At 48.8% G+C, this 15,000-nt stretch overlaps 2 protein-coding genes across 2 annotated transcripts in view; both read left to right on the top strand.

Annotated features, from left to right (window-relative positions):
• Positions 1-6,932, top strand: part of ip6k1 (inositol hexakisphosphate kinase 1) — a gene marked incomplete at its 5' end in the record, with an annotated part of 19,522 nt that extends 12,590 nt beyond the window's left edge. Inside the window, 5 exons of the mRNA XM_084445772.1 lie at positions 798-1,002; positions 2,292-2,473; positions 4,743-4,918; positions 5,868-6,134; positions 6,330-6,932. Of these exons, the coding sequence (XP_084301898.1) occupies positions 798-1,002; positions 2,292-2,473; positions 4,743-4,918; positions 5,868-6,134; positions 6,330-6,554 (1,055 nt within the window). The 3' untranslated portion in view covers positions 6,555-6,932. The remainder of the gene's footprint in view (positions 1-797; positions 1,003-2,291; positions 2,474-4,742; positions 4,919-5,867; positions 6,135-6,329) is intronic.
• Positions 6,933-9,781: 2,849 nt separating this feature from the next.
• Positions 9,782-15,000, top strand: part of gmppb (GDP-mannose pyrophosphorylase B) — a 10,477-nt gene continuing 5,258 nt past the window's right edge. The window contains exons 1-8 of the mRNA XM_084445830.1: positions 9,782-9,865; positions 10,813-11,031; positions 11,250-11,330; positions 11,554-11,602; positions 11,813-11,955; positions 12,275-12,433; positions 12,732-12,810; positions 14,561-14,688. Of these exons, the coding sequence (XP_084301956.1) occupies positions 10,903-11,031; positions 11,250-11,330; positions 11,554-11,602; positions 11,813-11,955; positions 12,275-12,433; positions 12,732-12,810; positions 14,561-14,688 (768 nt within the window). The 5' untranslated portion in view covers positions 9,782-9,865; positions 10,813-10,902. The remainder of the gene's footprint in view (positions 9,866-10,812; positions 11,032-11,249; positions 11,331-11,553; positions 11,603-11,812; positions 11,956-12,274; positions 12,434-12,731; positions 12,811-14,560; positions 14,689-15,000) is intronic.

The following is a 15,000-nucleotide window of genomic DNA, read 5'->3' as shown; positions in this document are numbered from 1 at the left end:
AGAGAGAGAGAAGAGAGGGAGAGAGGAGATGAAGAGCGAGCGAGGTGGACCGGGGGGGGGGGGGGGGTGGAGAGTGAAGGAAGACGAGAGAGAAATAGAGGGAGGGAGGGAGGGAGGGAGAGATGTAGAGCGAGAGAGAGGGGGGGGTGGAGAGAGGACCTAAAGACAAAGAGACTTCTTTAACAAGTTTAACTCTGTAATTCCAGACTTCAAACAACTTTATGACCTTTCAAAATAAAAATAAAAAATTCTTAGGAGACGGGGCATGTATGGCTGCCCAATACATATCAGCATGACACAACCTGAGGGACAGTGAATGACCTAGACACACACACACACGAACACGCACACAAACATGCATGTTGTTATTATTATTACCATTTAATACAGCATTTCTTATTTCATATTCATATATATGTTATCTATTGTTGTTTAGAGAGAGAGAGAGAGAGAGAGAGAGAGAGAGAGAGAGAGAGAGAGAGAGAGAGAGAGGATCCACATCAAATGGAAAATACTCAAGTGTACGGTATCCCATGCAGTGACACTGGGATCTCCTCGTACTCGGAGGCAGGACACTGTGGGCCTGCAGCCTACATAACCTTTGACCCCTAACTCTAACCCTCTAATCCTAACCCTATACCCCAGAAAACCCCTAAACCTAACCATAACCATAATTGTAACCCAAGCCCTTACACACACACATACACATAAATTAATGCCATTCATCTTCCATCTGTTTGTGTGTGTGCGCGTGTGTGTGTGCGTGCGTGTGCGCGTGTGTGTGTACGGCTGTGCAGGGATGGTGCTGGTGTGTTTCGAGGGGGACATCGACGGCTACATCAACCTGGTGGCGTACCCCTACGTGGAGACGGAGGGCCTGGACCACGAGGACCTGCCGGAGAGGGACCAACCCCGCCGCAAACACTCCCGCCGTAGCCTGCACCGCACCAGCAGCGAGCACAAGGAGGAGCGGCCCGCGCACGAGAGCGACAGCTCCGAGAAGTAGGCCGGGGTCACGACCTGTGGGGAGTGTAGAGGGCTGGGTACTGGGAAGGAGCTCACCATACGCATCACCATACTGTACATGGGGTCACCATACGACTGTATCACCATACATTGCAATGCGAAACAATTAATAAAGTATCGATGATTGAATTCTATCGTTCATTTTATTTATCTATTTATTCATCTTCATTTGTAAATGCTTGATTCCGATTGGCTGGGAGGGATATATTATTTCTGTATATCCCGCCCGATGTTTAAGCACAGCTGTAGATTAATGCGCCGACCCGGAGTAATCAAGAGATCAGATGCAGCCTATTAATAGCTTAATAAGCCTGACATAAAGCCTCACAAGCTACGCAATGCATTGAATGGCTGCTTGGGGTTACGAGGGGCACAGATGAGTCTACAGGTCAGAGGTGAGGGATGAAAAACTGACTATTGATTTGACGTTAAAAGAAAACATCAAAGAGATGTAGGCTAATTCAGACAGGCAGGTGCGCCAAAGCAAAATGGACTATGCAACTCAACTTCTAGCCTACACTTTTTAAAGCAAATATATTTGAGCATTACTTTTATTTTGTTTTCATAATTATCTTTTGTTATGTTTTATGTTGAAAAGAAGTTGAATAAGTGGAATATTTACCTCGGGCCCGGGCAATATGCTGATTCAATGCCACTCGCAGAGGGTTACTGCCGATAACACGAGATAACACCCTCCGCTCGGGCATTGAAACAGCATATTGCCCGGCCCCTCTGTAAATATTCTGGTGTCTTTTTCTGTACATTTTCAGTGCTATTTTTTTATTTTATTTAATGTATTGATACAGTACCATGGAAAATCAGTACAGTAACACGGGGGGAAAAAATCCAATGTTTTATCGATTTTATTGCACAGTTAAATGCATGAAGTTGAAATTGTGAATACGCAATATCAGAAAGTATATCCTCGATATGCGTGATCATATTCCCATCATGTCTCAGTCTTTGGTCTCAACCTCTCTCTCTCTCTCTCTGTCCCTCTCTCTCTCTCTCTCTCTCTCTCTCTCTCTCCCTCTCTCCCTCTCTCTCTCTCCCCCTCTCTCTCTCTCCCCCTCTCTCTCTCTTTCTCCCCCTCTCTCTCTCTCTCTCTCTCTCCCCCTCTCTCTCCCTCTCTCTTCCTCTCTCTCTCTCCCTCTCTCTCCCTCTCTCTCTCTCTCTCTCTCTCTCTCTCTCTCTCCCTCTCCCTCCCTCTCTCTCTCCTTCCGCCCGCTAACCTGTCCGTCTCCGTCTCCTCGTCTTCCCTGCAGCCTCCAGGAGCTGAAGAGCCCTCGCCTGGAGCTGCAGATCCACTCCGACGTCCCCTTCCAGATGCTGGACGGGAACAGTGGCCTGAGTTTGGAGAACATCTGCCACAACCCCTGGAGCCTGCGCTGCCACAAGCAGCAGCTCAGCCGCATGCGCTCTGAGTCCAAGGACAGGAAGCTCTACAGTATCCCTTCCGCCGTCGGAAACCAACGCGCGGTCGCGACGCGGAACCAGAACTCGGGACTAAGGGTGCGGAACCTAGAACCCGGAGATCAGAGCTCGAGTGAAGCGGGGATGCCGATCTAGGATCGGTTGTGCCTTTTGAAACCATTGTGATGGAGGGATACCAGATCCTAAAAACAGCAAAGTCCCGAACTTGTTAGCAGAACTCACATTCTGAATGACCTCCAATGACCCAACAGTATAATATTGATTAGTGGTTAGTAGTGGGATGTGAAGCTGGCCATGGATCAGGTCAGACAATGGACTGGGCTTGATGATGTTGGCGTTATTGATTATCTGTGCCATTCATGATAATGAGGTGATGTTTACGTTATTGATCACCACTGGTGTTCAGGATCAAGTGGCGTTGGTCTTATTGACGAGTTGGGTTTTATGGAGTCGTTTATGGAGAGATGGAGAGATGGAGGGAGAGAGAAACAGAGAATTGGCCCGTGTCAAATTAGCAGCTGACTACAGCAGCAAATGCTTTGTTCCGCTCTGTGCTTGTTCTGTTCTGGACCGTTCTGTTCCGTGCTCTTTCACAACCTGGCCGGGCCCTGTGGCGCTGGGAGCTCTGGAGTCGGGTCGGGTTCCGTTGGTTTGACCCGAAGCTTTGATCCACCCCTCTGTTTCTCAGAAAGACAGGAAGAACAGACCGGATCCCACGCTGTTCTGTTTCTGTGTGTTTCATCTCTGGTCCAGCAGGCTGCTCGCCTCTGTCACAACACAGGGCTGCCTGTAGGGAAGCCTGTAGGGAAGCCTGAGTGTCTTAACCAGAGATACACGCCCATCCTATTAGTTTGTGAACGTGGGATGTCCTCAAAATGTCCCCGGTTTCCCAGGGAGGGCTGTTAAGCCGACAGCTCAGGTTTCCTACCAAATGGTATAGAACACGCTCACCTCTCCTCTCCTCTTCTGTTCCTCATCCTCCCCTCTCTCCTCTTCTGTTCCTCATCCTCCCCTCTCTCCTTTTCTGTTCCTCATCCTCCCCTCTCCCCTCTCTCCTCTCCCCATGTGAAGTGAACACACTGTCCCTCCGTCCCTCCCTGCTCTCCTCAAACAGCAGAAGCCAGAGATGAGCCAGCGGACATTTTCCACTGAGCTCAGCTCTCACATTCCTGGGTTGTTTAGTTTAGTGGGGAGAGAGGAGGAGAGAGGAGGAGGAGGGAGAGAAGGGAGAGAAGGGAGAGAAGGGAGAGAAGGGAGAGAAGGGAGAGAAGGGAGAGACGGGAGAGACGGGAGAGGAGGGAGAGATGGGAGAGGAGGGAGAGACGGGAGGAGGAAGAGGAGGGAGAGACGGGAGGAGAGAGAGGAGGGAGAGAAGGGAGAGAAGGGAGAGAAGGGAGAGAAGGGAGAGACGGGAGAGACGGGAGAGATGGGAGAGGAGGGAGAGACGGGAGGAGGAAGAGGAGGGAGAGACGGGAGGAGGGAGAGAAGGAAGAGAAGGGGTCCGTCGCGCCCGCTGCTCACGCCCGTCGGGTCAGTCTTAACTCACACACAGCGGAGCTGATCAAAGCCAGCGGAAGCCAGAGGAACCGCGGAGCTAGCTTGAGTCACGAGGTTAGAGGATTGGGAGCAGCATCGGGCAGAAGGGTGTTTTTGCGTGCGTGCGTGCGTATTGCTGGTATGGCGCGTGGCTGGCATACAGAGGGGGCATGCTGGGTGACGTCCAAGGGCGCTGGCGTGTCGGGTCGGGGGGGACAGAGCTAGGCGTGCGGTGCTGGTGCCAAGCCAAGTCTATATCTTGTGACGGGGGCGCCTGCACCGCACGCCTAGCTCTGTCCTCCCCGACCCGACACGCCGGCGTCCTTGGACGGTGTAGACAAACGCCGTCGGCACAACCGCGGATGTTTGGTTCTTCGCTGACACCGGCAAGTGTCAGTCATAGGTATGTCTTTCACATGTAGATGGAATAATTGGAATAAAATGGAATGGACGGAATGAAATAGACAGTTGCAGTTGGACCAGGAAATTGGTTCCTGACTCATTCATATTTCAGTTCCACTAGTCTCAATGATGCTTTAGTTTGCTCCTCTATACAGCTTGTGAGTATCGCTCTGTGTTTAGAAACCTGCTGTAACTGGTTTGTTTTTACAATCAGCGGTGATGAGGACGTCAGTGTGTATTCAGTGTTCATGGGAAGTACAAAACGTCCCCACCGCTAGGTACCATTCTACACCGAAACCCCGCCCCCCTCCCTCCCAAATCTCCTTGACCACCACGCTTCCCAGAGTTCCTGCTGCTGGAGAACGTGGTGCACCACTTCAGCTACCCGTGCATCCTGGACCTGAAGATGGGCACCCGGCAGCACGGGGACGACGCCTCCGAGGAGAAGGCGGCGCGCCAGACCAAGAAGTGCGAGCAGAGCACCTCGGCCGCGCTGGGGGTCCGCGTCTGCGGCATGCAGGTGAGCTCATACAGCCCGGACCCCCCCCCCCCCTCTCTCTCTCTCTCTCTACTCTTCTCTCTCCCGTTATCCTTAGCTCTCTCTCTCTCTCTCTCTACCCTTCTCTCTCCCGTTCTCCTTAGCTCTCTCTCTCTCTCGGTTTGTCTGTCTGTCCGTGTTTGTCTGTGTCTGACTGTGCTTCTGTCTGATTCTCTCTCTCTCTCTCTCTCTCTCTCTCTCTCTCTCTCTACCTTTTCTCCTTATCACTCTCTCTGTTTATTTGTCTGTCCATGTTTGTCTGACTGTATCTGTATCTCTCTCTCTCTCTCTCTCTCTCTCTCTCTATCTGACCTTTCTTCTTGTAACTGTCGGTCCAAGTCTATCTGTGTCTGACTCTGTATCTCTCTATCTGATTCTCTCTCTCTCTCTCTCTCTCTCTCTCTCTCCTTCGCTCCCTCTCTCTCCTTCCCTCTCTCTTTCTCTGCGTTGTGTCAGTCGTGTAACATGAAGGCAGCTGTATCATGGTTCTGTTCGCTGACATGATCTGGAGTTAGTCCAGGCTCCAGGAAACGGAAGACATTTCCTGTCCCGCCAGGACATAAAACACTCGTCCCCGTCCCGTCCGGGCCTGTCTGTGCTGCCTCGGTGGTTCTGACCCAAACCCCAGGCCTGCAGCAGGAGGACACCCCCACTGTTACAGATAGGAGACAAACAGGCTGACTGTAGGAGGTATTAATAGCGTGTTTACACTGCTGTGTTAGTGATGATAACAGCGTGGACAATGGCACCGAATTCAGCCCCTCGCCCCAAACAGCCTCCGGCCATCACTATTGTACTGTCCGTGTGATTAAACGAGATGACTCATTCTCTGTGTGTGTGCGTGCGCCTGTGTGTGTACGTACGTACGTACGTGCGTGTGTGTGTGTGTGTGTGTGCGTGCGTGTGTGTGTGTGTATTCTCCATCCTGCAGGTATACCAAATGGACACGGGTCACTATTTGTGCAGGAACAAGTACTACGGGCGCGGCCTGACCACCGACGGCTTCCGCCAGGCGCTCTTCCAGTACATGCACAACGGCGCCGGGCTGAGGCAGGACCTGCTGGAGCCCATCCTGGGGAAGCTGCGCAGCCTGAAGGCGGTCCTGGAGCGGCAGGCGTCCTACCGGTTCTACTCCAGCTCGCTGCTCATCATCTACGAGGGCAAGGAGCCCCAGGGCCCCGCGGCCCCGGAGCCTCGGATCAGCCCGGCCGACGGACCCTCGGAGAAGGACGGCCGCCCGGGAGGAGGAGTGGCGGCGGCGGGGGGGGCGGGGACCCGCACGGGGCAGACCGAGCCTCCGCAGCCGCCCCCCCCGCCACCGCCGCCGGCCCCCAAGCCTCCCCAGGCGACCCAGACCCCCCCCAAGCCCCTGGCGGAATGCGCCCCCCCGCAGCAGCAGGGTACCCCGGCCCCTCCCCCGCCGCCGCCCCCACCCTCGGACCCGCACCGCGCCCCGCCGCCCCCCAGCGTGGACGTCCGCATGATAGACTTCGCCCACAGCACCTACAAGGGTTTCCGCGACGACCAGACGGTGCACGACGGGCCGGACCGCGGCTACGTGTTCGGTCTGGAGAGCCTCATCACCATCCTGGAGGGCATCCGGGAAGACAACATGTAGCCCTCCCACCCTGCTCCCCACCACCCCCCTCCTCCTCCTACTCCTCTGAAGTGCTACTCCTCCCTCTGTTCCCCCACACAGAAAAAATCAACAGGAAGCTGAACGAAAGCAGGGCCAATGAGGGGTGGTAGACTTGCGTGGCACAGCGACAAGAGCCGATGCTCCGTGGTCGACAAGACTCTTTAATCTTCTCGCACGCTCGTGTTCCTCCTCACTGGTTCACCACGGGAGATCCCGGGAGCAGCTACGCGCAAAAACCATACAGTAACAATAATCCTTCTTTTGGACAGAAATGGCTGCCATTCCTCTGGGAGAACACGGAAAAGGCCATCGGGTCTGCCTTGGGGGTTTGTCGCCACCGTGTGGCCAGTCAAAGTATTGCGTCGAGGCTCGTGAGGCTGGGGAGAGGAGGGGAAAGCAGCCGCTGCTCAGGGCAAGTTCAGGGTCAGGCTCCCTCTATCTACACTGGGGGGGCGGTGCAGGGGAGGGTGCGTCCGTCTGTCTGCCTGCGATGAGGGACGGGGTGGGGGTTATTTGAGGGAAGGGGGGGGGGCAGTATTAACTCCCTTCCCAGCAGTATTCCTATCAGGGGTCTAAATCAGAAGCATAAACTCCGGCAGCGTCTCAATAGTCTAAATGGGCTCCCTCTCTTTTTTTTCTTCTCTCCTGTGTCGTCACTGACCTTAGAAAATACAATTGGTAAAAGCAATATTGAGGACACTTAACAGGCATTTCATTTTACACTGTCAGGTCAGGGCACTTCACCTCAGTGTGTAGTGAGTGACAGGAACGTGGCTGGGAGGGAGGGGAGCCATGCGAGACTATTGGGACGGGGCCGCGGGCCGTTCGTGTGAGCTTTACTGTAAAGGGAGCCGCAAGGGTTCAAAGGCCGTTGTGCTCTTCCTTCTCAAGCGCGGAGGATGAATTGGGCTGTCAGGCGAGAGTGGAAACACACCACAGCAACTCTCGTAACAGTAATCTAATTTACAAGAGGTCACAGTTTATTATGTTGCTTTTTATAGTTAACAGTTTCAGTAGAGCCACTGTATTATTACAGTATTATATTATTCTGGTCCTTTTTTTTTTCGTTCTCTCTTTTTCTCCCTAGCACTTCCCCCCGTGAGACGCCGGTAGCTCAGTCAGTCCCAGGCGTGTCCGGGGGAGCGTGTATTTCACCCATCCTTAGTCTGCAGTCCTCTGAGCCCCCGTGTTACCACGCCTTTCTCTTCTGGCGGACACCTAAAACAAGACCTCTCCCTCTGTTGATTTGCACTGTAGAAGGTGTCTAAAAACATCAAAGCATGGTATTTCTCTTTTCCTTTTTTTCTGTTGCTTCTTTATTTCTTTTGGGTTGCGTCAAGGGGCGGGCTATAAATTATTTCCTCCCGACACTCAGTGATACTTAGTTCCTTGCTAGCACATGTAGCAGAGAGACAGACCCTGTCCAGAAAAATCGCCCGTAACACCGCTAACACCTCCGTGGATCTGAGAACACATGGATAGGTGGATCTGAGAACACATGGATAGGTGGACGCAAGCTGGTGCTGGTAGCTCCGGATCATGGCCTTGTTTCTTGCTTCTGCCTGTTCATTTCCTCCCAGATCTCCTGGTTTGTGTGTGTTTGTTTTGTGTATAGGAGGGTCTACTAGTCGTGCGTCTGGACAGGGCTGTAGTAGTCTCCACCACACTGTCCTCCTGTGTCCTGTCCTCGCTCCTCTCCCTGTCCCCACCATGGAGGGAGCGTCCCAGTGTCGTGTCACCTGGTTAGGGTGTTATCTGTGTAGATGGAACAATGTTGCACTGTAGCCATACTCCTCACTTTTTTGGTGAATGTGGATTCTTTTTTCCTCTCTGGCTCACTGCAGGACAGGCTTATCTGTCTGTCTGTCAGTCTGTATGTGTGTCGGTTTGACCAGGGTAGTTTTATAAAAAGCACTATAGCCCTAACATCATCTTCCCTCCAATTATCGACAATTTGTGTGTGTGTTTCAGAGCTGAAGTGAGATTCAACTGGCACTGTCATCTTGGGCTATAGTTTTATATCCATGCTCACACCATAACACAAGCACATGACGTTACTTCTCTGGTGGCCAAAACAGGATGTTTGTGCTTGGGAGGGGATGTATTTTAATTTTTGTTTTAACTTTTTAGAAAGTGTATTTGCCCAAGATTATGTTTGTGTGAAGGAAAAGAGGGTATTTGTTTCATTTGCAGTGATGTGATGAAGCCTGTCCTGTGCCAGAGACGATAAAGGAATAATCACATGTAAACCAAAAAGGGAAACAAGAATCCATGAGTCTATAAAGGGATTTCAGTGAACTCATACTGACCTCCTCTGTGGTGGATGTTGTCTGTCTTTCCATAGATGTGACAGAAGTTACCTGTAGAGAAAAGATATATATATATATATAATTACCCCAAAAGTATCTTTTTCCTTTTGTTGTTGTTGCATGGATGGATATTTTTTTAAGAATTATAATATGACATCTTTATGACAACTTTGAATGTGAGCTATAAAACATGTATTTAAGAGAAAAAATAGCGTATTTGTGTCATCTTTTCTATGTCTCTACTGTCTCAGTTTAAACGTAGAGATTGTTTACAGGCATGGGTTCCACAAGCCTGTTTGCCATTATTTCGCACACATGCGCACTGAAGAGCATGCACTCCAGGCGGGTGGTTTTATGACATGAGGCAGGTTCGCATATCATCTTTCATAGATACTTCGATGCAAGTCCGGAAAGTCACCATGTGTTATTGTTTGTCATTATATGGTTTAGATTATATTCTGTTATTTTCGATTATAGGATTTTCAAAAGAAATAATTTTTAGGTGTAATTGATGATTGTTCTATTAATACATCCATGGATTGATCAATCGTTTTACACCAATTACGTGTTAAAGTTTGGACAGCCATTAGTCGCCACGTTGTTTTCCTCTGATTGGTCCCGAAGAGGGGCACGGTGGGTGTGGCCAAAGGATATTTTGAGACCTACCAAAATTGTAATAGGGAGATACCGAAACAATAACTTCTAAAGAGTTGAATGGCATGAGGATTTGATGCTTCCGTATAATATCGCAATTATATTCAATTACAACAAATGGATAATATTTAAATTATCAGCAATCTATAAGATCCAAACGTTGTAATTTCCCAGTGTCCAGAGAAAAGTACCCTATCAGTGTTGGTTGAATGGAATTATGGGTCTGTTCCGCCCACTCCAATCCTGGTACAGTAGAAGATCATCACACATGTCAGTGGTTACGTGTCATTCACAACGTCCTCGTCGTTTGTAGGATTAATCAATTTTGTAAGTTTTACTCGTGTTGCGCTGAGTTGTTTACCACTAGCCATCTACTTATCTAGCGAGATAGCTGGAAGCTAGCTGACTTGTTTAGCCAGGCTATCAGTAGTATCCAGAACATGCAACGTTAGCTAGATAGCTCGATTGTTTGATGACAGATATCTACCGTTAGCTGATATTAGTACAGAAATGCTGGTCTGATATGTAATGACTTAGCTATGAATCATTTGTATGTAAAAGATCATCAAAGATCTAATGTTAGCATAGATCAAACATTAAAAACATACATTTATGCGCTAACGTTAGCTGGTAACATTACAGTCAGTGCTAATATTGCAGCATTGTCAATGGAGCAAAGCTATGCTAACGTTACTGTATGTCTTGTCTCTCTACGTAAGTTAAGGTAGTTAACGTTAGGTATTCTGGTTATTGAATTCATTCAGCTAGCAGCTCCGCTTCTGTCTCATCACAAGTAGTTAGTAGTATTCAGTGCAGTGGTAGTTAGCACCGGTACTGCTAACGTTAGCCTACAGCAACCTTCGGAATGCGGAAGAACAACTCAATACCGGGCCATTCAAAATCTGAATTACTACCAGAGGCAAAGAGATAAAGACAGTTGAAATAACTTTTTGCTGTGTTGAAGGAACATGAATTGCTGTGGCTAGTTCATGCTAATGAATTAACATTAATGAAACTCACACGTTTTTGTAACGTTACAACTGCTGAGATCGTTTTTTACCAAACATCACATACTAGATTTGAATTAATCCTACAACTCACTTCAAGTCAAGCGTTTATGAAGACACCCCATTATAGCTATAGCCATTAATAATTGCATTCAATTATAACGTGTATCCCTTTCAGTTTTGGGTCTAAAGTTGAAGCTTATGTTTGCTGCTTGTGATGAATAGTTGTACATTCCTTCGCGTTGTTGTGGGTCTGACCGCCCCCAGGTGTCCCAGAAGCAGAGCCACAGGACTTGATGCTTGGTGTCACCTCTCAGTGTTCCACCCATTGATGACCTCACCTTGCCCAATCCCAACATGAAAGCCCTTATCTTGGTTGGTGGCTATGGCACCAGGCTGCGACCCCTCACCCTCTCTGTGCCTAAGCCTCTGGTGGAGTTCTGTAACAAGCCCATCCTGCTGCATCAGGTGGAGGCCCTCGTCAAGGTCAGTCAGCAGCATCATGGAACTTAAGCATAATATTATACTGTTGCAAACTATGCCATGTATGATAAAGGCTGTACTGGTTTTTATCCCAGGTAAGTTGGAGAACTGCTTTCTGCCAATCAAACCAAAGGCTGACTTCATTAGATAGCACTTGGTCTTCAGGTGACATACACACAGCTGTTGTTTTCGTTTCTCCATCCCTCTCTCCTTCCTTCCAGGCTGGAGTTAACCATGTCATTCTGGCTGTGAGTTACATGTCTGATCTTCTGGAGCGAGAAATGAGGGTTCAGGAAGAGAGGGTAAGAGTCTTGCCAACATACATGTAGAGTAGCACAGAACCAGCCAGATAATAAAGACTTCCATGTTTCAGCCTACAGGCCCTCGGGCACAAACTGAAACATTCCTGTCTCATTTGACTTTTGCTCGTTTGCTCAAGTGCATGAGCTGTGACGCGCTGTATACAGATAGTGTAACGTGAAATATAACAAACGTAAAGGATCTTGTTTCGTTTCTGTCCTAAAGCTCGGCATCCGCATCTCCTTATCACACGAGAAGGAACCCTTAGGAACAGGTATGTAAGCCTGCAGGTCCAGGCATTGTTCTCCCTTCTGCCCCTACTAATGTAGACTGTGCTTATCAGACCTCTTGTTGCTCGCCAAATATTGCATATACCAAAACTCTCAGCATGTAGCACATACTAGCTGGATGAGGGAGCATCGTTAGGGCTCTTTTAGATCTGTGTTATTTTTTCCATAATGTTGTCGTCTCTCTGCCCGTCTAGCGGGTCCCCTGGCTCTGGCCCGAGAGCTGCTGACCGCCGACGACGAGCCTTTCTTTGTGCTCAACAGCGACGTCATCTGTGACTTTCCCTTCGAGGACATGCTGAAGTTCCACAGTCACCACGGAAGAGAGGGCACCATTGTAGTGAGTGTGACCTGCCAGCCAGGGAAGGAAGGGTGGGAGCCTGCGTTATGTTTGAGGGGTGAAGTTGATGTTGGTTAGATGTTGATCTCTGGTCAGTGCTGTTGTGGAGATCTAAAGGGGTCTAACAGAGTCACTGCCGACAGCAGGCGATATAGTAGATTTAATTCCCTCTACATAGCCGCCATGTTTCTCGGTCTTATTTGTCATATAGTACATGGTCATCTAGGTGAGAGAGTTTAAGGGACTAAGACAATGACTCCACTTGTAAGTCTGGCTGCGCTCAAACACAAAATCAGGTGACCGTGTCTGCGTCCGTCAGGTGACCAAGGTGGAGGAGCCGTCTAAGTACGGCGTGGTGGTGTATGACGCGGAGGACGGCCGTATCCACCGCTTCGTGGAGAAACCCCAGGTGTTCGTCTCAAACAAGATCAACGCAGGGATGTACATCTTCAGCCCCTCCATGCTGAAGAGGATCCAGGTGAGCCCAGGCGCACACACACACACCCACTGCCACTTAAAGCATCAGCGTCTGTGTGTTGCTCTTGTGTTTGGATAGTTCTGCTCTTTGTGATCTGTTTCACAGCTTGACCTCCTGTAGGTGTTTTTTTTAGCTGACTTTTATAGTACCGCTACCAAACGTTGTCTAGCCTTCCATGTGAATAAGGAATCATAGCCAGTGACTATGACGGTTGGTCAGTGTGGAGTTGTGGTGGTATCTGTGGGGTGGTCAGTGGCTGTGAGGATGATGGTCTGACAGGGCTCTCATGTTCCTGCAGCTCAGGCCCACCTCCATTGAGAAGGAGATCTTCCCCTTCATGGCTGAGGAGAGACACCTTTACGCCATGGAGCTCCAAGGTACAGTCGGCAACTATCTCTCTTACAAAGCCACTGGGTCAGATACAACAAGCGAGACGCTTTTAAGCAGTTTTAAATTTAATTTGTGTTTGACTGTGTTGCATTTATTAATATTGGTCCATATACAGCATCTTTTGAAGTTGAATTTAATTTAATGGCTACAGTGTTTGCCTTAGGATTTTGTTCAGGGGAGGTTGTAGGCCCCCCGAAACTACTATTGTTGTCGCGGGGCGGGCATGTGTGTACATGGTGTCAAGTGTAGTCATAGACATGCGCAGTAAGGCGTTTGTTAGCATAGATATGTTTGTTAGTATCTGTGCATTTCTTTACGCTGAGCTGAAATAAAACAAGTAGGCCTACATAACTTTGATATATAAATATTAACAGTATTTATAAAACATGTTACTATAAAATAAATTACATTTCCTAAATGGGAAAAATGGGAACAAACTAATGTAATGTAAACTAAGCTAATGTTGGCTTGCACAGTTACTATTATCGGAAGACAGACTCCATTGACTTATCCAAAAAATGTTAGCGATCTAAAAGTCCCCTAATTTTGGCTTTGGGGGTCTTTCATGAGGAGCGGGAGGTCCCGTTGGGGAGGCGGGCTGCTCCTCCAAGGCAATGGCCAGGGAAACACTGAGCTACAAACAATGAAATTAACAAAAATCAGGCGACAAAGCGAAATCCAACTAGTTGTCCTCTTCTCCCATAACGGCCAACTAGAGAACTCCCAATAAAATAAACAATATATCTATTCTTAACTAGAAAAGGTTGCTCGGAGAGCACATGCCTCCTACCATGATGCATGTCGCACAGCTCAAATCATTCATAAGCAATTAGTTTTCATTCATAAGCAATTAGTACTTGGAAGTTCCTGTGGGGATTATTTAAGTGAAAAGCCCACATCAAGGCCAACCAGAGTATATAGGGGTAGCCTAGATACTTTACATGGCAAAATTAAACATGATATATATCGTCGGTACAATTATTGAATGGCAGTGCGTGTGTGCGAGGATGTTTGATATTGCTGCTTTCGTGGAGAGCTATATGCTAGTCTAAACCCCCCGTCTCTGTGACCTTCCCACGTAGAGATCTGACCATTTCAATCCTCTCATTCACATTGAATGGGTGATTTTTTTCACTCCTGAGCCTGCCCAAAAAATGATTGGAAGTAAATGGGTGGCTGTATTTGGGCGTTTCTGTGGCACCCCCCTCGGGTCCCAAGCTACATAGAGAATCGTTTGGGCGTGTTCAGCTGGGCAGGTTTAGGTGTGACTACAGATACTGTAGGAGTGGTTGAAGTTGGTTGTGTGAAGCAAACCGTCTGGTGCGTCAGGTTAAACGAGACTACTAAAGCACTCGGAGAGTCCCAACATACTCCCAACTGTCGCCCTCTGCAGGGCGCGTGCCCAAAACACACTTATATATAGGAATGCACACACATCTTGCATTCACATCTTGCATTTATGTGTTACAACTGCCTATTTAGAACATTAAAGTTGTACATTTTCAAGTTAGTTATTTTCAAGATTGAACATATAAAATCCTATGCAAAGGCATGAGAAGGAGGCTCTAAACCTGTGAGTTGTCTCATCTGTTGTATCTGACAACAGTGTTAGTGCTTACTACCCTTTTACAGTGTCTATTTTCATAGGTGATTGACTGCAGTGTGTCTCTGTGGCTGTCTGCCTGTCTGTCTGCCTGCTTACCTGTCTGTTTCTCTGTGTCTTTCTCTCTGTCTCAGGGTTCTGGATGGATATTGGTCAGCCCAAGGACTTCCTGACAGGCATGTGCATGTACCTGCAGTCGCTACGGCAACACGCGCCCGGGCGTCTACGCACCGGGCCTGGCTTCCTGGGGAACGTTCTTGTGGTGAGACGGACCGCTGGTGCTGACTCTGCTAGACCGGAGCTCAGACACACCTGTGCTGTTTCTTTATAGTTCTCTTCCTTTGTCACCCCATCTACTTTCATTTTGTCTAAACTACATGGAAAAGTATAAGGAGAGTTCCCATCCTCCTTTAATAAAGAAAAGAAAAAGTTCTGACTGACCTGGTCCAGAACTGACATGCTTTCTGGACAGCTGTGTAGATCTGCAGATGGTCAGGATAATGTCTGAGCGAGATGATGGAAGCTTCACCTGGCCATTTTAGTCCTGTTCCTAGTCAGACATTTAGGAGTGGGT

The sequence above is a fragment of the Borostomias antarcticus genome (assembly GCF_949987555.1).
Source record: "Borostomias antarcticus genome assembly, chromosome: 11".
Lineage (NCBI taxonomy): Eukaryota > Metazoa > Chordata > Actinopteri > Stomiiformes > Stomiidae > Borostomias > Borostomias antarcticus.
The sequence above is the reverse complement of the archived record's forward strand: the minus strand, read 5'-3'. Positions and strand labels throughout refer to the sequence as shown.